Here is a 25358-nt window from a genome sequence, read left to right as displayed (position 1 = left end):
TTTCCCACCCCGTATCGCACTGCAGTGATCCACGAGTAGAAGAGACACTACTCACCTACCAACGAGCAGCCTCTACCTTTCACCGAATTGATGACAATTAAATTACCTGCTAATTCGCGCAATCAACTAACGAACAAACTTTCGGGCAAACAACCTGGATTCAGCAGATTGAAATTCGCCAAGCTGAAAACCCTCGTCAACCACGATCTATATATATATATTCTCTACTAATAGCTTCTAGGATATTTGTCTAAGTGATACACGCTTTTTAGAATATAAGGGAAACGTTTGTTTTTTATTTAAACAAACACAGAGCTTATAATCGCTTCTCTTCCATCGTCGTTCATAATTTTCTATCTATTTTTTTATTTCTTTCAATCTGCTTCGAGACTTGGCAAAGTCACAATTATCACACGTGCTTAACACTAGAACTACCGAGGAAAACTGTAACACGAAGTAGGAATTTTTAAATGAAACTGTACAACCAGTCTGATAGAACAAAAATAAAATTCATTACATTACTCCTTTAGTTATCGTTATAAAAGGCAATTTCATCATTGCGGGAAAAAACGTATTATCGAGTAGAAATTTTCAAATCAAATGATAAAACCAGCCGTTTTGACTGGTCTGGTAGTTCTAGTGTTGATGTTGAATTTCAGAACTTTATAGAAATTCCGAAAAGCAATTATGTCGGGATATAACGCGCGATTCTGACTGCTGCTAAACCCAACGGGGTTGAAACAAACACGGATTCCATTCCTGATAAGCGCCACACTTATGCACGTTGTATTACAGGTATACACCGATAAGCATGCACGTAGGTACGTAAAACGAATTTTCTCTTTTCCCGAGCAATCGAAGTACGTAGAAACTATTCGTTCCACAGTAAATTCCTACATTTCATTTTTCGTCCCGATTTCCGCTCAGCAAAACCACGATCAGTACACATGCAGCATGTATACCTATCGTAGATATTTTCAACCAAGACCACCAATCGGATTTACAAACGCATTACACGTACAACATACCAAGGCATCTAAAAAGAAATCGACAATCTCCTTTATGCGTGGGTCTTTATATTTCTATAAATTCTATAAACTGTGTATGAATAACCGTCAAGATGTTTTTCACCGATTTTATCGCCATTTGTTAACGCAATTTAAATATTGCTTCGTGAACAAATGTAACACGTTGAAAAAAGACGCGCAACAACGAAATGAAAAAAAAATTATCGCATTCTTCCGAGAAAAGGAGAGAGCAATAAGTCTTATACGTCATATTTCTTAAAATGGTGTTTCAAATAGTAGCGTAAACTAAACGGCGAATTTGCGAATCGTCGTCATTGCCACGCCTTAGCCCCAAGAAATTAGCTGAGATGATTATTATCCCTCGCCTCGACGTAGCGCTCGGTACAAAATATTCTGCAGAGAAGCTTCAGAGCCTGCAAATCCACTGCGTGAAATTATCACGAAAAGCACGAGCCTCGGACAGGTATATTATAACGAATGAGGCGAAAAAAAAGAAGAAAAATAAGAAATTGTAGGGAATATCAAAATTTCAGTGAGATGATAAATAAAAGCATTTTAAGTGATTGCATACCGCCTAAATTTATACTCGAATTCAAGCCTGTGGTATAAAAAAGTCTATTCAATTCTACATTTATCGCAAATTTTTATATTCTGCGTTGCGTAATGTATGATATTTTAAGATTTTATACATCCACAGCCGTTTGGTATCAGGCTCGATATTGCATGTCAAATAAACAGAGAAAAAACAGCAAAAGAAAAACAAGAAAGAAATCATATTTCGCGAATTACCATCTAGATTGCAATCCTTAGATGAGTGAGAGCTTTTTTTTAATTTCAAAATTTTTTTTATTTTATTGGAATTAATTTTACGTAGGTCAACCTCGTTGCAGCAAGCTCGTTATATAAGTTACAGGTTACATGCGGGAGCCGTATTTGAAAGAAACTTAAAGAGGCTCTTTCAACCAGCTGCAAAGGGTAGGTAATTGACTTTTGCTGCAACCGTAAGAAAGGCGCGTGGAAAAGGAAGTAAAAAGTCCGTCGAAGATCAGAGTCTCATGCAGGCCTCCGGAGAGTCGAGATGGTTAAAATCGTGAGCGGTGACCGAAAACTTCGATATTGCCTTTCCTTCTCAAGCGCGAGAACAAACGTTCGCTTTTCGTATCCAGGTATCCACCTACCTACCCACGAACATCTGAACTGAGAGGAAAATTTCATTTCATCAGAAGCAATATATTTCCATACAAATTTTTAGCGTTTCTCTACTTTTAATTCAATCCCCCTCGCGCACTCAATTTTCGTTATTCGAACCGTGAATCCGGAATATACTAGAAACGGATAATTCGTTGCATTTCACAAGATCAATCGAATTTCAGATTGGATGAGGTTCGTACAACACGAAAAAAACAATTTTAATTGTTTCAGTTATTGTTATTATGATTAATAAATATTAATTATTGATCTGAATACCGATAGAAAAAGAGCAAAACTTCAATTCGCTTTACAGCCGAGTAAGTTTATTTCAGTCCTCAAAAAATGGAAAAAAACGGGTGAAAATGAGTTTGCAGGTAGAAGCAGGTTAATGTAAGCGACATCGACGGTAAATATCGACAAGCCTGCGACGCCGACGCGGCTCGCGTTCTTTGAAAGTGGCTCTGCGGCTCGTAGATCGGTTCGATTCCTTTCGCCGCCCTGCCGGATGATCGATCCGCCGATGGACGCCGACGCCGGAACCGGAACTGGCCCGAAGGATCGGCGAGCCGACCGATCGCTCCGGGAATCCGGCGTGCGGGTCGAAGGATCCCTCCGGAACGTCTTCGTAGATCGTCGCCGCAGCCTCGCCGCGAAAGTTGGCGGCAAGAAATCGGCCTGCGATTATCCCAGAAACGCGAGTCGCGTTTCCAACCCCCGACATCGGCGCCGCAAGCTCGTCGACGATTCGTCCGCAAAGTGAAATGCTTCTCGAGCTCCGTTGCCGACTGAAGATCCGATCCTCGTGTCGCCGACCCTCCAGTCTGGGCGAGGATCGCCTCGAAAGCTGCGGCGGCTGGCGCGGCTCCCGAACTCGGCAGGTTCGATCTCTCGGAGCTGATTCGTCGCATCGCGTCAATGTCGCTGTTTCACCTTTTAATGTCGCTTATCTGGATCGTCGTACCGGCAAACCAATTATCACCTGCCTGCTACAGTTCAGCAAATCACAATTTTGACTATCGTTAAATGCATCTGCATCACTAACATCGTGAATTTGATATTTTTGAAGCAAGTATCGAATTAATTTGACAAATTCCGATAATCAGTTTCCTTCAGAAATATGATAAACTTGTGATTAACCTACCTCAACCCTACATATTCTACATAGATTATAACCTCGAGGAGCTTGCAAGTTCTGAAACTTAGGGGTGAAACCCGAGCGAATTGATTAGCCAGCTTCCATGAAGAAAAAACATGACGCGTGTATACTCAGGTATAAAGTTACTTGAGATTTTCACGTTGTTTAATACCCTTGATCAAATGTATGAGTTGCCAAAAAAATGTAATCTTCGCTGACTGATCAATTTCAATTTTTCTTTCCAAACTATACAAGCATGCTTTTGAATTCTACCAATAAAAATCGACGAATCACGCCCGTCGTCTACCGAAATGTTATTTCAGTACAGTGAAATAGGATCCGATTGATGATTTGCAATTAGCGAGGGACGCACGTATTTAGTTTCGATAAACTCAGAGATTGAGAAGGGCGCTGAAGAAGGACCAAGAGTGTGAAACAATCTTCCATTATACTTAGCCCAACATTTCCCAAACTTGCGCGAGATACACAATATACCGATACATAGGTGATATGTATATATATATATATACGTAGATAGTATACCCTTGTGCCTATCAAACTGTAATATATAGAGGTATGCTTCTCTCGATACGCTGGCAGTATTATATTATTATATTATATACATATATCACAGCGTTCCGAAGTTACTTACTTAAATGAGATACCCCGTGTGCGTCCTCTATATAAATATAATCTAGTATCATACATAATGTAATACCTGATGCCATAAAACGTTGTATACATATATGTGTGTATATATATATATATATATGTATAAACGTATATATATTTTCTTAATCTCTTATTATCAGAGATTGTTTCGATTGAGGGTTGCTGTATAGACATAGGACTTCTCGATCAAACTTTTGGCTCCCCCTGTGCGAAGGGGAGGCCTGCTTCCTTAATTTCACTCAAAGCATACATAAACATCTCTGTTTGTCCTGCGAGAAATATTCCGGATTCTACAAAAAAAGTCTGAATTTCTCTTTCCAAGCGATGTAAATCCATATTTCCGTGACGATTTCTCAAACTGAACAAAGTCCATACGACATACGTCGTGAACGTGATATACTGTACTATGACCTACACAGGTATAACATTGAAAAGGGCGGTAAATAGAGGCGAGAATCCGCTCAAGGCACAGGGATGAAAAATTATCATACTTTTCGTTATTCTTCTTTCTTCGTAACTTTTTTCCCTTACTAATGAAAATAGCTTGCGGATATGTATAATATGCATAAGCATCGCTTGTGCCATATAGATCGAGGCAGTCCGCGATTTCTAACAGGTACAATAACCCTGTATGTACCCGAAACTTAACGTACGTATAAATACACGTACACGGTACGTTTTGTAGTATCTTTGTGAGGGATATGCGCGATACCGACGTGATAGACCAAAGATAGAAGAGCAAAAAAAAATAAAAAATACATGTATATTATAAAAAACGAGGCCAAATACCCTCTTCCACATCTTCCCATATGCTACAGACACGTATGTGTATAATGTATAGGTGTGTAAATATTGTGCTTCTATTCGTGGTTCAACGATGCTTCGGACGTTATACTTTATTTATATATATATATATATATATATATATATATATATATATATAAATAATATACCGATGAATTTCACTGTTTCATACTGTATGTCCAAAATGTATATGATTCTGCGTTATATATGTACAATAATACCGCATCGAATAGGAACATACATAATATGTACGTACATAAATAATCAGTTTCAACGCTGAACAAATTTATTCTCGCTTATATGGATTGATGATATTATATCTGTGAACAATGGATAAATATAACATCTGTACAAGAAACAAAACGTGTATCAACTTTACGATAATTTCGTCTAGGTATCTACCGATATAATTCAAGCAAGTTTTTATACTTTCGCCATAAGTACAACAATAATGATAATGATAATGACAATGATAATGATAATGTTACGTACAGTGACGTTATAAAATTGCGTCTCGCGTTATACACGCCCACATACATACACGTATACCCATTTGTATTATATCCACGTGTGTAACAACTCAAACTTGGCAACCGTTACAAAAATATAACCCCCGAGGTAACCGCATTGTTCGTATGCGACGCGACGACACGCCGTGCAACATTTTTAGGTACAAAGCATTTTCCAACTTATATTTAATCTCGCAGTATCAAGATACGGATGCAGTTCCTTTGTATAATTATAACGGGAGCAATAATAACAACAACAGCAATAATAATAATAATATTAATAGGAAAAAGGTGTTATAAAGTTTTTCGAATTACTCGATATTTATTAATTGCGAAAAGCTCTTTCAGATGCAGAAGACTTCTACAGAAGAGTTCATTAGCTGTACCGTATATACTTTGTAAGATGAAATATTTCATCACCGTTTAATTTTAAACTGCGACAAAAAATCAATATTTTTTAGTCTTTGATTAAACGACGATTACATAACTACGGGAAGAAATAAAATCAGCGAATGTGTAAAAAAAAAAAAATCTCAGTTTCCACAGCGAAATCATATCAATCTATGTGTACATATTACAATAGAATTGAAATAAATCAAATACGCTGATATAAATCGCTATTTCGTTCTCATCGGATTTTAATTAAGAAAATCGGGTGATTAGAAAAGTGAAAATAGAAACAAAAATATTGGGTGAAAAGAAACAGGTATAAAAAAGAAGAAAAAAAAGATGGTGAGAGCCAGGATAGATATGAAAGACAAAAGCGTACCATAATCGACAACACTTGACAAAAGACGAAGACCCCTTTGCAGGGTGCAGCCTCACAGGTAAAAAAAAAAAAAAAACATTCAATTCTGGTCGGTTCAAGGGGTGAAACTCGGAGATGTAAGACGGTCACGATGGCCGAAACAATGGGATGACACGGAGGCCGGAAGCGGAATAAAAGAGGGGCGAGGGGGGGGTGTAAAGATAACCGGAAGCACAAAAGAAGACGTGACAGCGAGGATGTACGGATGAAAGGATCCTTCGACTTGCTTTCCTTTTATAATACCTAGAAACCTAACAGGTCGTTGCACACCTACAGACCGTACCTACTGTAAAAGCAATATTTCCAAAAACTTATTACTGTAACCTGATTATTATTTACCCGTCGCGGATGCCGGAGGGATAATACCGACGAATTAATTTTATAGCAACGATTCGTTCTCTGCGATCATAAAGCGTTAAGCTCGGAAAATTTACTCGAACAGGATCATTCAACCCTTGAAGATGAATTTTGTTTCATGTAAATTTTAAAATCGTCACTCTGCACATCAAAGCGTTTACTCCGAAAATCGCGGAATAATCTGCATCAGCCATGCTAAATATCGCTGATTTAGATTCGTTATTTCAAAGAAGATTCAAGCAGCTTGAATGCCGCCCTCGTTCTCTTTGAAAAGATACTATAAGCCACGCGTTGTTCACCCTACCGCGAAATAACGCGTTAAACCCGGTTTTTGAAATTTATCTATCATCCTTTCTACACACACATGTTTTTTCTTTCTTTTAAATTCTTATCTCTTAAGCCACGTTATATTGTATCCGGTGGTAACATTGCCAGGAAGTATGAACTTTCCAATGAAATATCGCGACCCGAATTTGTTGGACAAAAATAATCAGGTTTCGCGTTTCTGGGGGTGGAGACGTAGAAAAAAAAAATTAAATTGAGTAAAATATGAAACGAAGTTGAATAAATTTATACCGTTCAAATTGTACCTGGCGTATAGAAACGAGGAGAGAGAAAAAAAACAACAACATACCATTCGGAATTATTCTGCGAAAATATATCAACGCCACCTGATTGAATTTATCCCCCCCTCCCCCCCCCTCGCCCCACCCCCTCTCTCTTTCTCTCAATCTCACCCTCTGTTTTCTCTCTCGCGCCTGCACGAAAAAACAGAGGAATGAACGAAAATATTTCGAAAACGTATAAAATTCTGCCGGGCGAACTTTTCCAACGGAAAAGAAGCGGATAGAGTGTGCATTATACCTATACACACATACACACACACATATATATATACAGATATATACATATACGTCTATCGTGAAACTGTCATTTGTTTGGTTTTAAACAAAGGCTGCGCAGCCGACCTCGACGCTTTTGAGACTTTAGTTCCCAGGCAGCGCGGCGCTGAGCTTTCAGGTATAATCCGTAACGAACGCACGAGAGCCTAGGAATTAGAAAATATATCCAGCCTCCTTCAAAGTAGTATTACTCTCTCTCTCGCTCTCTCTCTCTCTCTCTCTGTACAAGGCTGTTTCGTTCGTTTCAGCTCCGTAAATCCCAGCATATATTTTTGAATGACAAAATGTTTTACCCTAATTTATTACGTTGTTGGATGAATTTTTTATACCCTTTTACAAATTTTGTACCCTCCTTTCCATTTTTCTTAAGAAATGTTGTCGCTTAATGATATTCGGCTTCTTCGTTATAATTAATTCGAACGAATTATCTCAAATTTCTCTAATGTCTGCAGTCGAACAGATCAACTTGCTCGGAATTGGCCACATAAACTGTCAAAACTCGATATCAACTTTAGGCAACATTGAATTGGGATTAACAACGAATTTGATGAGTTCGACAGAGAAATTTACGCTCGGATTTGAGAGTAATTAAACATCAGGGAAGAAAATGTCAAACAATGATGATATTGACGAATAACACTAATATTGCACGATTATTGATCTGAATACCGATAGAAAAGGAGCAAAATTCCAATCCGCTTTACAGCTGAGTAAGTTTATTTCAGTCCTCAAAAAATGGAAAAAAACGGGTGAAAATGAGTTTGCAGGTAGAACCAGGTTAATGTAAGCGACATCGACGGTAAATATCGACAAGCCTGCGACGCCGACGCGGCTCGCGTTCTTTGAAAGTGGCTCTGCGGCTCGTAGATCGGTTCGATTCCTTTCGCCGCCCTGCCGGATGATCGATCCGCCGATGGACGCCGACGCCGGAACCGGAACTGGCCCGAAGGATCGGCGAGCCGACCGATCGCTCCGGGAATCCGGCGTGCGGGTCGAAGGATCCCTCCGGAACGTCTTCGTAGATCGTTGCCGCAGCCTCGCCGCCAAAGTTGGCGGCAAGAAATCGGCCTGCGATTATCCCAGAAACGCGAGTCGCGTTTCCAACCCCCGACATCGGCGCCGCAAGCTCGTCGACGATTCGTCCGCAAAGTGAAATGCTTCTCGAGCTCCGTTGCCGACTGAAGATCCGATCCTCGTGTCGCCGACCCTCCAGTCTGGGCGAGGATCGCCTCGAAGGCTGCGGCGGCTGGCGCGGCTCCCGAACTCGGCAGGTTCGATCTCTCAGAGCTGATTCGTCGCGTCGCGTCGATGTCGCTGTTTCACCTTTTAATGTCGCTTATCTGGATCGTCGTACCGGCAAACCAATTATCACCTGTCTGTTACAATTTAGCGAGGAAACCAATTATAGACTGACAATGAGCAGATGTCAGGATTTTGTTCATTCGATAATCGCGATTTCGATTACCAAGTTATTCATCTTCATCAACAGTATAACCGTTAAAACTTTTTTTCAAGCATCTATTCGATCCTCCCAGTTTCTAAATAAGTTTCACAGCGACAAATCCAATGAACCTTCAAGTTTTTCCGAAACATGACAGTCTCTAGCACGATCCGAGAGCAAGGTGACAGTTATAATCAGTCTGCAGCTTCATTAATCGAGAAACTTACGGTGCTTGCGAACTCCATAATTTTCAGAATAGTTTCTAAAGATTGTCACGGTACAGAGACGACGAATTGTCTAGTGAAGAACAATTAGCGATCTCGGTTAGCGGGCATCACCAAATTGCGAATATCCCGACCAAAGACCTTTTGTCACTTTGGTAAAGGGAAGCTTTCCTCGAATAGAAGACTGTAATCTCACCTACGCATAGAATTCGAGGAGATTCACAGCGTAGCACGTTTAACACACGATAAAGCAATAAAGCGAGGAATCAAATTTGCGTGCACACACATATGTACCTATACATCAGTGATACAGTTGCGTTAACAACTGTACAGTACCCACAAAAGTTTTATCATTCGATGAAATAACTATTGCAAAAATAACCGTGAAATGAATAATCTTACTGCGCAGGTTAACGGTATAGCAAACTACAACCTGCAAACAGCTGCAAATTTCATTCAACAAAAATCGTATAATAAATACATCTGACTTTAACGACGGTTTTAATATGAACTGAAAATATTTCCTTCTACGAACAGCACTCGTGAATATGAAAACTCTCTGCACCACCCAGGCAGTCAGTTAGTTAGTCAGTCAGTCTCGCTTAAAAATTTGACTAAAATAATATCCCAAGAATCGCGAAGTGTAATACGTAACATTGACGCTAACGATTGATTAACATAAGCCCCCTAAAAATAAAAAATAAAAATAGACAAGAGCGAGTAAGATCCGTGCCCTGAACTTTCCGTATAAGCTCAATTATTATTTTTTTTTATGCGATATAACGACAAATGAACTATTATCGGAGTTTTTCCTTTACTTGTGCTGTGAGACTTTGCTTCTCTCCAAATTTCATGATTTTAGATCAACGGGAAGTACCCTCTAGGTTTTGATGAGTGAGTTTGTGAGCATCAAAATACACGACATCAATGGCCGTATCTTTTGATTGCGTTGACTTAGAAGCTTGGATTTTTCACACCTTCAAGGGGCCGTAGACCTTAGTATTTGATATTAATTTCAACTTGATGCCTCGACTCGTTCCTGAGAAAAAGGGTCTTGACATACGGTCAGACAGACCGATAGACAACAAAGTGATTTCCTTTTGAGGTACGAAACCCTAAAAAACAACTGCGCAACACACCCAAAACAGATTGATTGCACGTGAATGTTTCACTCGCGGTATATTTTCAAAATTACAAAAAATGCCCTAGCATGGATTCGTACCATGTACCCAACAACAGAGTTGCAGTACCAAGTTGAGCTTGTTTACGGACTGTTTGCGGACGCGAGTACAGTCGACGCAAACTTGTTCGAACGTGTACCTTGCGCAGAATACCGCAGCTGCAGGTGCAACGTATAACAAGTTCTTGTCGGTACGCGCATGTTGTATACCTACACGTGTGTAATAACACGGGCATGGAAACAGGTTAGTTTATAACCGCACCCGCGTCCATCCTTGTATTGCAAGCACGCGTCCGATGGACGCATCACGCATGTATATCGCAAGTGAAGGAGAATAGCTGCTACAAGTCACGCACATACTGCCGACAACTGGACAACTTCGCATCAGGTTGAAGTTGGTAACGTGACTTTAAGGGGAGGGGGCTAAAATCGTACCTATTTCTAGGTTTTATTTTTTTTTTTTTTTAATGAAAACACTTTAAGCTATTTTAGTTTGAAGGCTTGATTATTTAAGGTTAACAAACAATGTTAATAAACAATGAATAATAAAACCCTGAAACTGAAATTCCTATAAGTGTTTTCATTTACTTGGAAAAAAAAACCAGCGATGCACGTTCACGAAAATGGTTACTTTGCAGCCTTAGGATTGTCTGAAATTCAGTTAGTAAATCGTAACGAAAAAAAAAAACATGTTAATATTTTGAAAAGTCGACACCTGGAAAGCCGTTCTAAAATTGTACAACAATTTATTCCATCATGTTTCGTTACGTTAACGTTACCAACTTCAACATGGTCAAGTTCACTCGGTGCTGACGAATCCTCTAGTAGTTTAGTCCCACGTTACCTCGGCTACCAGTTCGCCGCATCAAATTATGCATCCCACAATTATGCCGTGAGTACCGTGTACGTATAGAGACTTCTGTATACACGCTGTATACGTATTTACGCGCGACATGTAATTACGCAGGTACGTACATACGCGTCGTTTATTCGGATTGAAATTTATAGTTAATCAGATAGTTGATGCGACGCTGCTCTGACGAGGGTTCTACGACCATCCATTTTCCCCCGCAAAACCCCTTTCGATCGGTTGTCAAAGTGAAATACCACGCGCCTCGCCCAGGCTTTACAGGAAGCGCGTAGGATAACGCGGTTTACCTCAAATTCATCAATTTTCAAGAACAAGACGTTGCAGAGTGTGTTGAAGTGTCAACTGCACGTCTTGTATCGTCGCGGACTTCGGTATTTACGGTTTAGGGAGAAATTTCGAGTCTCGATGTTAACGAGACAAGTTGAGTTTTATCAAAGTAAATAAGTTTGTACATGTGTTACATGTACGAGAAGAATTCGTGCCAACTGCGGGAGTGACGATATTTCTTTTTTTAGCAATTTTTTCACAAATTATGCATACGAATAAAATATAAGCGAATGTAAAAGGTGAGAATAGACAAATTGAAAATGCTTACCCTCGCCTTTGGCGTCTGCTTGAGTCCGATGGCCGGCTGACTCCTGTTACTCTGTAACGACAAAAAGAAAGAAAAATGAATTATTAAACATCTCCAAAGTCCAGGTCAAACTGGATTTCGATAAAACAATTTCTAGTGAAAATTCAATGTCAGTTGCGATCGGGAAATTTCCGTGAAACCAACGTTGCGGTTTCGGAATGTGGAGGACCAGGAGCAGTTGCATTAGAATCAATCCAAGGTTTCCAGAAGGGAGACAAACTACGTACAAACAGAATGATAATTAAGCGGTTTATCTCGATTAATTCCGAATAATTACGTCTCTAATTAGTCCAATTACGAGAGTTGAACTGACCACAACGCCGCTCGTCCAACGCTCTGATTTGCTGCAATCCCGCCAATATAGTCAAGGGTGGCAAGGCCTAATCGGCTTCGATACTCCCTTTGAAAATTTTCCCGCATTCTTTACAGACGCGAGATCTTCAAGAACAACTTCAAGAATCACCTACCAGCATTTCACAGACGTTCCGCGTCTCTTTATTGTGTGATTTTCAAGACGAGGAACGGCGGCTGCAATGGTTCGCCAATGTTACAACGTTGTTGGTATAATAACAGAAGGTAAAATACCCAGCAACAGTAACTCGCGAATATCTTACTCCGAATAAAGAAAGATACTTGAGCAACTGACGCGGCGTCCAACAAACGACATCGATATACATCCGCGGTATTGACGAAAAAATAATATAAAAAACCAAAGAATAAGGAAAAAAAAAAAAAAAGTAAAATAACTCGCTCGGCAGATGAAGAAACAAAGTACACGAGTCGATGAAAAAATATACCATCAAAAGTATGTTTAAAAAGCTTTCGTTGTATGTAACAACGACCGTATTATATACCTAGATTATTGCAAAATCTGCCAAATTATTTTTCACCGCAGTTTTCACAATCGAAGTTCAATATTCAATACGATAATATTCAGGCTATCGAACCTTGTGACCTAGTGTCATCATTTCTTAATTTTTTTTTTTTTTATTCCAGTTCAAAGAAAGAGAAAAACAAAATATGAAAACACGCGCGTTATTATTTGAATAAATATCAGTGTGGAGGAAAAAACATCTGGATAATAAATTAGTCGGCGTAAATTTCTGTTTTTTTTTTCATCATACTTTAACTCTGTGAAATTAAAAGGCCAAATGACAGTTTGTATGATGAATTTATTCATACATTTCATTAACGCGGATTCAATCAGTTCCCGTTTTTCCGCGAACTTATATTTTACGGGAATTGCACCACGTAGGTATATTTATAGCATATGTGTATAACATGTGCTATGTATACTTGTAAAAGCGATAAAAGCTAAAACTCCACTATACACTGTATAATAATCGCTTTAAATATTAAGAATCCGCCTGAAGAGTATACCCGCGTTTAATTATTCATCGGCGACATCGTTAAATAATAAATATCTTTATATCCATCCCCTTTGTTTCAGGGCAAATGTATACCGGCGTGTAGAGTGAAGGTAAGTGTGTATATGTATTATATATATATGTATACAATATGGACGCCGAAGAAAGAGCGAGCAAGCAAACGAAAGGGCAAGCTTCTAGTGTGTCGCATGAATATTCATTGTACCCATGGCGATAAAAGAAAGAAGGTACGTAGTATTTACCGATGATGTACCTCCGCCACTCAAAGCGGCCGGCGAGATGATCAAAAATTGCTCTTCCATTATCCGTATACATATATATTCGATAAATTGTTTCCCATGCATGCTTCTCGTGCATTTGTTACATTCCGTAAAAGAATCCTCGATGCGAAAAGTATGCAAGAGAAGTAAAGGAGATACCGTAAAGAGGACCAATTTTCCAGTTTCTCTAACAAAAATGTGATGCTTTTGTTTCATAATTGTAAGACGTTCCTGTTTGTGTGTATTGAAAATTATGGATTTACCTGAAAAAAATATCGCTGCGGTCACTTTGGATAAAAGAGAATCGGAGAGAGTGTGAATCACGTTCGCGGTCGTAATGATCATCTTCTTCGAACAAACAAACCGTTGACGAACAACTCGTAGAGAATTCTCTCGATAAACAGATACACCAATAATTGATTAACGTAATCGATACACCGGGTCAGATATTCGCTACGAAACATGACGAGAATCGCGCACAAACGTAATACGCGAATATAAACCGGCCGCACGAACCTGATCGAACGAAAGTCTCGACGCTACTGATTGTGAGCACCGATCTTGGCAAATTGTAAACACCGATCGGCTCGGCGTACGTGAACTTGAAGACGAAGAAGGTGAAGGACGGTCGAGTACACAAGGCGCTTTGTTTCTCTGATACCCGAATGAATGAGTACACAAGTTTTATTTTTGAAAATTATGAATTGACGGCATAAGTTGTGAATTTCTCAGTGACTAAAACCAATTGCTGGAGGTTAGACGCTGAATATTTATTTTTTGGTAACTTTAGAAGCAGGGATTGATCTGATACAATCAAAAAAGGTTAATAACTGGTACACTTGCTTTATTCGAAGACAATATTTCGATGCAATATAAAAGGAACGTGAATATGATACGATCACGGAAATAACAAGACGAGTCGTATGACGGACGCTGATACTATTTGATTAAAAATTAGTATATTTTGTACGTTGTACGTAATAAAATTGTATTACGCAGGTGCCACTGAGGTAAATGCTCTGCGCTCACTGACTGAAAGAGCGAATGATAATAATTCGCGAACCCGAAGCATTGTTTGGAGTTTGAGAGGAGGCGACGAGTCAAATTAGCGTTTCGACTGCGGCACAAATAAGACCAGAAAGAGATTCGGGAGAACCTGACTGCCGGCCATGTACACGTATACTAATAAATTAGTCGATATATTCGATTTTCTGTTTCGTTCACGATAGTAGATCACTATAGCGACACAATCGGTGGAGCAAGAAATAAGTAAGAACTGTAATAGAAAATTGAATCGGATGAAAAAAGCATAAGAATAAATAAAAAAAAAATTTTCTTCAAAAACCGGACCGCAGCCTACAATTTGTCATGCTATAATTACTAAAACGTTCAACTTTTTGTTGTTACGCATATTTATTGTTATAGCCAAAGGCACTGTTTAATACGGGTTTCATTGTGTGCTGCAGAAATTTATTTTTTCATAGATTGTGACGATGTATCCTATTGAAAATAAACAATGATCGTAGAACGTTGAGGGGATTAGGAGTTAGCATGGGTATACAACCCGCAAAGGCGAAAGTCCACTCTCAACGTTTTCCAAGACAGTTACGTAAAGTGTATGACGAAAAACCCTGATCAAGTAACAAATTAATTACAAATTGACGATGACACTTCAAAGATATACCACGGAACCTTATAATATTATATCTACGAGCGGTCGAGCGTAAATGAATGAATTAATCTTCTCTTCGATAGATCTGTAACGTTTGTTTCGTGTATTTTTCTTGTCCGTCTCTTTATATTATACTCAATTGTTATTTAAACGTTACGAGATGAAAAATCACACTCTTCTCATCCCTCAACGATTGTAGAGCTTGAGGAAAAATTTTCAGCCAATAAAGATATGGCGAAAAAAAACGGGGAAAAAACCATACGAGCGACTTTTTTCAGCCAGTCTGACGCAACGGTGTAATAAAGAGCAATTTGAATTCCGTTCACGCGCACCGAGTAGAACCTCTCGTAGAGTATAAGTATACATACGTTATGTGTAGGCGGTATAAAACGTCTGGAGCAGCAGACGCGAATTTGCCAGGATCTTCTTATCCGTGGTTATATCGGCAGTGTCAGCTTGTGTACCGATTCCTTTCAGGGATCGGCAAGGGCGACCGTTCTTATTAATTCAATTCGAACAAACCCTGGCATCCTGTATGTCTGTATAATATATATATATGTATACGCGGCTCCGCCGCAGGATCGACGATAAATCGAAACCCCGCGGAAATAGAAGGAAACTAAATCACGACCGATAGAAATTAGACTTTGGCGAAGGACTCTCGGAGCCGGGAATCTCGAAACCCGCTGCCTAACGGCCAACAATTCGAACGAGGGAGGAAGGGAGTGGAAATTGGCGTAACAATTACCTTATTGAAGTTCGTAAGGTTATCGCAACGATTCATGCTGAGGAAAAAGCGCTTTTTCGCGATATCGGAATTGTCTCAAGTTCTGTAAACCGTAACGAAACAAAACACGTTCTCGTATTTCGAAATCTCAGTTCGTTGAAAATCATTGTAAAATGAAGAAAATAATGATTGTTCCCCAACGTTTCGTTACGATAACGTCACTAACTTCGACCGTAGAAATGAGCGGAAAAATGAAACGAATCAGATTCCTCTGTGACGGTTAGCGTAGTTATTTGAACCGATAAATGGCTCGACTGATTTGTTTGAGTGCGAGTTGTATCGCAGAGGTGATTGTATGGCTTGATCCCGACCGAACGAGACCTGGAAACCAGTTTCAAGGTCGAACACGGAAGAAGCAGGTAATAAATAATTATACGGTGTGAGACCTGAGGTTAATTATTTCGCATTTCGTCGACATTCGTTGGAAAAACATAGAGATCTAATTTACTGGACGCAGACGGTCGGTCATGCCCTGCTCTTAATTAACTTCTCTTAATTAACCGACTACAACTAACGTCAAGCCACTCCACCTGAGTATATACAATCGATTCTCTGCAGCACACTCACTAATCTAAACCTTGTTACGCCAGCGCGGAGCGATTCGGTAGCTCGCCAAAGGTTCGCCCTCCCTTTCGAATAAGGGCTTAGATCATTTTCGGTCGATTGTTATACCTACGCACTTCGTGCTTCGCCTGCGTGCCTACGCATACATATCGCTGCAGGTCAAAATTCCGCGGTCCAACACTTCCGGTGTTACAACGGTATTACAAAATAAAAAATCCGCTTACCTATTCACGTCCAGCGAACAGATCGCAAGCATTGTTTGAAACTGGTTAATTGATTTCAACGATTCAATCAACGCGTCAATTCGCTTCATTTTGCAGCGATTTTTAAAACGTTAATCGCAAGTCCTGTCGAAGCGTGAACAATTTACATTTCATATATATGCGTCGCATGTCCTGATTCGTCTGAAAACATTAGATTCTGAATTTTCAAGATAAAAATCCAGCATCCGTTGTTGAATCGTGATAAGTAAAACAGAGGTATCAGGTTTGAAGAATTACGTTGCGAAGATGGTAACATACTTACCAACTAACAATTCAAAGAAAAATGTCACAATAATAATGTAATGTAAAAACAGTAATAATGTTTTAACGAATTTGTAACAGCGAGGTTTTAGTGGGCATCAGTGCTATTATCTGAAAAAAATACACATCATCATACCATGCAATCTAGAAGAATTGCACTTCCTCTAAAAAAAAAAAGTCAAATTTCGAGGGTGTGCGATTCGTCCAGATTGGCTGGTATGATGATGTGAATTTTTTTTCAGATAATAGCAAATGCCCATGAAACCTCGGAGTCACAGGTTTTTTAGAACCTTATTCCTTCTACAATAAAATACATACTGAGAAAAAAAGTTTGTCCCATGTTATTTTTATGAAAAAATCTCGATCACAATGCGGACCATCTTTGAGTTGAGGTAAAAATTCTAAAAAAATTAGGAACATTTTTCTGAATGATTTGAAGTTGCTTTAGGGGGTAGGGTGGAAAAAATTCGTCAATATCCCAAATGAGGAGCACCCTGATATACATATAACACGAATCAGGCGTGCGATGGAATCGAATTTGGGAAAGAAATTACTATAATTGAAAGCAGAATGATTCTAACGTTTACACCTGTGCCACACATTGTGTCGCCTGTGCCGGCGATAAATATAAAAGAAAACACTTCGGCACTGCCGTTTGCCTACTTCCCCTAATTAAAACCAGGCATCCTCTGTACATCGCCGGTTTAAAAAGAGAAACCAAACCGAACACCCCCCTCATCTATACCACCCTACACAGACATTTAGTATTTTCCCACGCGGAATAAATCGATTTTACACCCGGAGGGCGTAACCGTTTCGCGTTACAGGTAACACGGTAAATGAAATTCACAAAGCATGTTCATTCAATTTCAATTCAAATTATCCTGCAAAACAGTTCTCGAGTTTACATTCGCGAATGCAACGGAAGGATTATTATACACACCGAGCCGGGGTTGCATTTCACATTATTATGTACATTACATAATTTATGCATGCAGTTTCTCTGCTAGGTTATCCTGCAAAAACGATATTTCTGTACTAGAACGTAAAGAGGGGGGCAACGGGATAAACAAGAGATAAAGGACAATCGAAGTAACGAACGAGTGAATTACCTCTGCCTCTGGCGATTGGACGATCAACGACGTCCGGGGTGGTTTCTCCGGTGGAACTTTCTTGAGTGTACCGGTAAAACTGGCGCTACTACCAATGGCAAAGCTCGCTGCACTGGAACCGACGTCAATCGCGTCACACTGGGTGAATCTGTACTGTAACGAACTCCGGCCAACTTCGGTTCTATCGAACTGGGATAAATTGGGTAAGGGCATCTGGGACATGCTCGGAATTTGAATTGGGTTTGGATCCGAGTCGTCGTGTTGTTGCAAACGGGGTGAGAGTTTCTCCGCCATTTGGCTTTGGCTCTGAAAAGTGCTTTTATAACCACCGGGTAGAAAGCCTTGGTGAAGAGTTTGCTGAAGCTGATTATGCAGGTTGTTTTGATGGGTTTGAATTTCACTCTGCTGTCTGTGGAGCTGCGATAACTTCTCGCTAAATTGTTCGGAGGTCTGAAGATTCCCTGACTGCGACTTGTTTGCCGCCTGCGACTCGTTGTTGTTGCCGTGATATTGATGCCCGGTTTGAATTTGATTAAGCTTGTCGACAGGCTGAGCCTGGCTTTGCAGACTCTGCATTTTTGCCTGGAGATCGCTCTGCTGGTGCTGGAACTGCGAGACCTTGTCTAAAATTTGACTCTGATTCTGCAGACACTGAAGTTTCGTCTGCAAATCGCTTTGCTGTCTCTCAAACTGCGACAACTTCTCGGATATCTGGTCGAGACTCTGCTGATTCTGCATCTGTATGTGCTGCTGAAACTGGGATCCAGACCCGTCGTTCTGAGCCTCGTTTTGCGCCTGAAGACTTTCGGTCTGACTTTTACTGTGAGTCAACAAAGTCGAGCCGAGATTGTGGCTCTTTCTATGGCTGTGAATAATGTGATCAACCTGCTCCATCGACTTGACGGACCCGTCCCCAAAGTCCGTGGCGATAGTCAGGGCGCATTTGGCATCAATTTTGGCCTCGCTGATGGCCGGATACTGTTGGCACAGACTGGGACTCGTTCTCTGCGACCCAATTCCAGGCACAATAGCGCCGAGGCTGGCCATGGAAGAGGCGGTGGGCTGTTCATCAAAGTCCTTCCGTGAAAGCTCCATGTGTTTGGTAAGATCGGCGCTCACGTGACGCAGGTGACGTCGCTGTTCCATTATCGTGTTCTGACTGATGTTCGGTATCGGCTGAAATGCCGACTGTGACATCCTGAGCTCCCGTCTCTCTTCGACCTGGTGCACGATCCTCGGGTCCTTCCGTTCTTCGGATTGATTCCTCGACCTAGGACTAGTGGAGAACATCTGCGGTTGGATCGGGGCACCGACTCCTCCTCCTCCTCCTCCGCCTCCACCGCCACCTCCTTTCTCGAGTTCCTGCCGCTGCCTTTGCTCGGCCCAAACGGCGAGCTCTTGCCTTGTTTTCTCGAAAGCTTGGTTAACGAAGGACGGTGACTTCTGGCCGGCCCGGTCCACCGAGAGGTCTCGTATCGGGACGAACGGCATCGGGGACTTCCTCACTTCGTCCATCCTCTTCTGGTCGAGAGTTAACGGCGACCGCCTGTGCTCCTCGAAGTAATCCGAGCGTCGATTCTCGTGAGATATCGATCTCTGACCGGGGCTAAGCGCGCACCCCCAATCTGGTTTTCGCTCAACGCCGATAACGCTTTTGCGATTTTCCTGACGTGACGAGGGGTCGAACGACGGCCCAATACCGACGCCGGAAAAAGCGTTACCACCCTCGTGCCTCTTCAGCTCCGAATTAGACATTTTCCGTCCAGGTACTAAAATCTCCTGGTTATCACCCGGGAACGTGAAGGTAATGGTGTCGTTTCTCTTCTGAAAGCTCGTCGTCACGTCAACGGATGCAGACTTCCGGTGTTCCGGCCGCGAGACGTAAAGCGCTGACTCAGAAGCAGCCGCCTCCGAAGCTATGCCGATTTTATCGCCATTAGTATCGATGTAAAGTCCGTCCTGTCGGGTCCTAGGATTTTGATTAATCGGAGCCAAGTACCTTCTTTCCGGATTTTCGGGGAGACTCTGAGCCCCGGTAACACCGGCGATCTCACCGCGATGAATGTCCTGAAGGTTTCCAGCATTCCCGTCGTACTTGTGAACACCTTGCAGGTGTTGGGCCTGATTCCCCGGCTTCTGTATCGACGAAACGTCGACGCTTGCGGATTTCCGATGTCCGCTAGAATCGTGGGTGATTTTCGAGTTCCCCCGAGGCGGAACCGTCGGTTTAGGACCGCGAGTGGGCCGCTCGGCGGTCACGACGATCTGCATCCCCTGAGCGATGTTCTGAGCAATGGGCTGAATAATCGGCTGATTTTGGTACTGTCCCGAGTCCTGGGAGAACCCTTGAGGGTTCGGCGACTGCTGTCCGAACTGCTGAGGGTGCCCGATAACGATGTTTCCCGGATGGGCAGCGTACGGCACGGTTCCGGGGTTCATCACTGTCTGGGTATATTGACCGTAAGGGTACTGCTGCTGCGAGCTGATCTGGGCGAATGTTTGCGACGGTATCACAACGCCGGAATAATACGCCGGCTGCGGGCTCGCCGACTGTGACGACTGCGGTTGAACGGTTACGTACTGTCCCTGCCCTCCGAAGATCGGGACGGAATTCGGCTGGCTGTATACCGACTGATCCCGATACGCGATGTCCCTGGTCACGTAACCCGCCCTCTCCGAGTACTGACCCTGCCCCGGATAGGCCTGCGACCTGACCTCGAACTGCGACCTTATCTGCGAGAACTGTCCCTGATCGCCGGGGTATTCCTGGCCGGTGAACTGCGGCTGTACCTGCACCGGAACTATCTGAGTCCCGGCCTGAGAAACGTACTGGACTCTCTCCTGCATGGACTGGATCTTGTCCTGGCCGTACTGGGTCGGTATTTGTCCGGGCACCGGATGGCGGTCGTCGAGTTGACCGCCGGTGATCCTTCCCGTTTGAGGAAACTGGACTGGCTGCATGGTCTGCACACCGTCACCGGAAGTGTTGTACTGAACGCCGCTCTGGGTTTGCGCCTGATTCTGGTAAGTCATGCCGGCGTGACTTATCTGGTTCACGGTTCTTTCCTGGGCTCGTTCCTGCGCGTATCTTTCGTACTCCATGGTGCGATTTTCGAAGCCGTTCGAGAGATCCACCGCGTCGTTGCTCTTCTTCGGCTGCTGGTCCGACTGGTGGTGATGTTCTTTCACCGACTTGCCATTCTGACTAGCTCCGAGGGTTTGTCCCTGCAGGGAACCGGTCCCAGTGCGGTGCGACGAATCGTTGCCAACGTTCAAACCGTTCGAACCGTTTGAACCGGACTGCGACATGTTGGCCCCCACCGACGGCCTGCCGCCGATGTAGCCGAGGATTCGCCCCAATCCGCACACCGTGAATACCTTACTTCACACTTGCGACAAAGTTTCTCACAAGCATGGGGAATGACTTCCGGTCCTCTATTTTTTCTCCGCTATCGGTTCAACCCTGTCCCGGTGATCGATCAAGCTCTTTCCACACCTCGCAATAATGCATGTACCTTTCTTTATCTTCGATTTCCCCGATTCGAGGGCGATGACAGCAGGTATAATTTCTCGCATGTGAAATGATCTCGAAGTTTTATATTCCGTCGTAAATGTATGTGTATATAGATATTCGTTCGACGTTTTGGTTGAGTTGTATTCAAGACTGGATCGTCGATTTTACTCGAATACAAACGTCTAGCCTAATTCGTTGATGCAATTATTTATTTATTTTTTAATACTAACAATTGTTGCACAAAGTCACATTGCAAGAAGCGCGCTGCGACTGCACGTTTATCACCACATTAAGAAATTAGTGAGTAAAATGTACTCCAAAAAACTTGCGCAGAGATTATATCACCGGAAAAGCTGACCGTAATTTAATCAAATATTAATTGTGGTTTAGAATTTCGGTAGTTTAATAGAATATTTAAACCACCGCCGCATTGAAGATTTATCAGCTGACATCGAGGAGGTAGAACATTCCACAATCACGTTTGATTACAGAGGGTGATTATAAAAATTATCACAACTTTAATAGTCATAGTTACACATTCCTATTTTAATCCTTCAAAATTCGCTGGCGTTGAAAATAAACTGTTGTATAAATTTTCAAAAAATGTATGTCTTTATATCGTAGATTCGTTCAAACGACTATTACGTCTTTGATTTGATTGCACCGATTCGTTTTACAATTAATTACACATTGAGCAATTTATATAATTAAACACTTAAGTAACATAATAATTTTTTGATATTCGTTTCTTCTCCGTCAATTTCGTCAGTCACATCGATCAACCTGAAAATTTTTACAAACGCGTAATGCACATTCTCCGTTGAATGATCGCGACAGAATTTTGAAGAACAGATAAAAAAAAAAAAAAAAAACGAATTCAATATCGTTGGAGTCAAAAATTATTTAAACCCAGCTCGTAACGCGATATCCCGCACATATTCAACCTGTATTCACAATAAATTTCGTACACCGTCAATGATTCAAAGATACGAGCGTGGCTGAAAAATCAGCGATAAATCATTTTCGTACGTACAACAGCTGCACCACAGCCTGTCGAACGAATGAGATTTAAGCGAAAAATAAGAGCAGGAACGGAGAGAGGAGGAAAAAATAGACATTGATAAGAATGAAATAGAATTGGTAAAAAGAAAAAGGCGTGTACTCGACGCTGCAGAAACGAGGAACCAATACCATACGTATACTTCGTGTACATGTACGGGCAGCGAAATTGCTTTGTCATACATATAGGAAACGTCGTACCAACCTACCAACCAACCAACCAACCAGAATACAAAGCGAACTATAAACAGTAGTAGCAGTAGGTTATCAAATAATCGATAGGAAAATGGTGTTCCATAGAGAAACACGCGTGCACCTCTGGCTTGCCGAGAGACAAATAAAGCGGGACGTCGATACGTACCAACGCGCCACTTTACTCTCTTCAAAACTGCAGATACCCGCCCATCAATCGCATATCAAATCAGATGAACAAACGCGGAAGGGTGCGAGATGAAAGTCGGCCATTTTCTACTTTTCACGGTAAAGCTCGACTCCCACGCAAACTCGAGAAGTAAAATTCGCTTCTTTTCTCTCCCTCTACCGGACTCAGTGCCGACTGTAGACGCTTTGACCAGAATTCAGGCAACGTTCACGCGAAAATGGAATTTAATTACGACTTAGGTACAAACGTGTAACTACATGTCGTAGTTGCAAACTGGCTGCAATGTTAAGGCCGAGCATTTTTTTACCAACCGGTAGAAGTGATGTGCGTGTATGTAGCGATCCGCGGAATGCTAGAAATGTGTTTAAGAAACTTGGGGTTGAAACACGACGCGTCCATCCTCCACCCCAGTTTTCCGCCTCTTCGACAGGGAATATCTTACGGCTGATATCCCCGCAGCACTCGCTTTTATACCGAGGTGAAGTCGAGCGTATTATTCGCAATAACAAAAGGAACGAAAGTAGGTATGTCGGTATTGGACATCGCAATGTGGACAACACAGTACAACGTAGAACATTCGGATTAGGTCAGGGTTTCCTTTACGAGGTAAATAGTCAGCCGAACTTCTACCTTGTAGTTCAATTGCCGTGTACCACCGTTCCGTTAGAGTTCGTTAAGACGTTTCCCGTTACGGCTTTGAAATTCGACTAAACTACCGAGGGCGCGTAAGGCAGTAACAATAAAATAAAAAAGATTCAAGAGAGAAATAAAAGTTACGAGGGAAAAAGAACCCGATAGAAAATACCTCAAGTGAGATTAATTACCTATTCGAACGGAACTGTAAACATCATTGCATGTTGTACGGAAATTCAAGTGAGAGGTATAACAGGCTTTAGTGGTAAGTGTGAGGTTAAATTTTTACAATATTTCAATATCGCCATATTCCTGTTTCTTTTCTTTTTTTGCCTTTTTCGTTTCAAGGTGCATTATAGACTCGTTCCACTCGGAGTACCTTCATTATAATTTCCACGAGATTTTATGTTCCAAAGAGAGGTGCATGTGTAGGTAAAAGACTGCAGGAGTATAAAGCTCTCTGGTGTAGCAACAGTGGTCGGTTATCGTGCGATATTAAAAAATGATATTAAATATTGCAAGATTCATGCACGCAATCAGAAAATGATTCAGCAGCGGTTGCTGAGTGAAAACAATAATTAAAAACACAATAATAATCATTTTAATATGAACCACGGTACAATCAATTGGTAATGGACGATGAAAAGTTGTCAGAATTTAAGCGATGCTAAGTTTCTTTTTTTTTGGGAGCCGTTCCAGCGACTCGAATAATAAACTCTGTTATAGTATAAAGCGTAGCAAAAGTGGTGCCGAGATTGAATGATAATAATGATAAAATACGAAGGAAAATTCTTTTCATTGCTCGATTCTGTGCGGTAAGACAACGGGTCGATGATTAAAAGAGAGGCTCGCACTAACGAGGAGGCGTTCCCCCGTTCGTTTCCGATTGAGGAAATGAAAGTGAAAAATTGATGCAATAACCGAGGATCAATTCTCCACCCATCGTGGATATAGGCATGGTATGAGATACGAATCAATCAACTCTGCCTGCAGTCTGCGGGCGATTCACAGTTTACGCAAAACCTGAAATTCCTCCAATAAATTTATGCCATTCTCCCCAATCGTCATCGTCATCGTCATCGTCATCGTCATCATTATCATTATCATTATTATTTTTACTATCATCATTACGCGACGCGCCAGCGAGATAGAAACGAATATTTCGTTGAATTAACTTTATGTGTGTATTGGTATAAGGAGCTGGGAAAAGAGGAAAGGGAAGAAGAACAAGAAGATACGACAAGTCGAGAAACCCAACAGCAAAGAAAAGATTGAACAATAAAACATCTCGGCCGATTTTAAGCAACCCGCTCGGCCCCTCCGGTGAAGTTGGATAGTAGAAAAGAAAAAACAATGTGCGACTCTCAATTGGATTTTGCGCCAGGAGTGTTAAAACTTTCGGTTAACTGATAAATATGGAAATGCGAAATCTTCGCGCACCGTTGCAAAGCTACCGAGTCATTTCTCTCTCTCCCTCTCTCTCTCTCTCTCTTTCTCTCTATCCCTCTTTCTCTTACTTTTCTTTCATTCCTTCTCCCAAAACATTTTTTTCCCTTTCTTTAACTTCACCAGCGTAAAATTTCCATCGTGATTCGCTTTATTTCCTTATACACAAACCGTAAGTCTCCGAGTAAAAAAAAAACTACGCTCCCCCTTCTTGTGCCTCCTTCTCGGTTTCTGTTAGAAGAAAAAGAACAAAAAATACAC

General features: G+C 41.5%; 1 protein-coding gene across 1 annotated transcript in view; it reads right to left on the bottom strand.

The window, feature by feature from the left end:
- Positions 1-22360, bottom strand: part of LOC124302430 (uncharacterized) — a 190934-nt gene extending 168574 nt beyond the window's left edge. Inside the window, exons 1-2 of the mRNA XM_046758623.1 lie at positions 18064-22360; positions 11718-11768 (exon numbers count right to left, since the gene is read on the bottom strand). Of these exons, the coding sequence (XP_046614579.1) occupies positions 11718-11768; positions 18064-21372 (3360 nt within the window). The 5' untranslated portion in view covers positions 21373-22360. The remainder of the gene's footprint in view (positions 1-11717; positions 11769-18063) is intronic.
- Between the last annotated feature and the right edge of the window lie 2998 nt (positions 22361-25358).

This window comes from Neodiprion virginianus, chromosome 1, assembly GCF_021901495.1.
Source record: "Neodiprion virginianus isolate iyNeoVirg1 chromosome 1, iyNeoVirg1.1, whole genome shotgun sequence".
Lineage (NCBI taxonomy): Eukaryota > Metazoa > Arthropoda > Insecta > Hymenoptera > Diprionidae > Neodiprion > Neodiprion virginianus.
The sequence above is the reverse complement of the archived record's forward strand: the minus strand, read 5'-3'. Positions and strand labels throughout refer to the sequence as shown.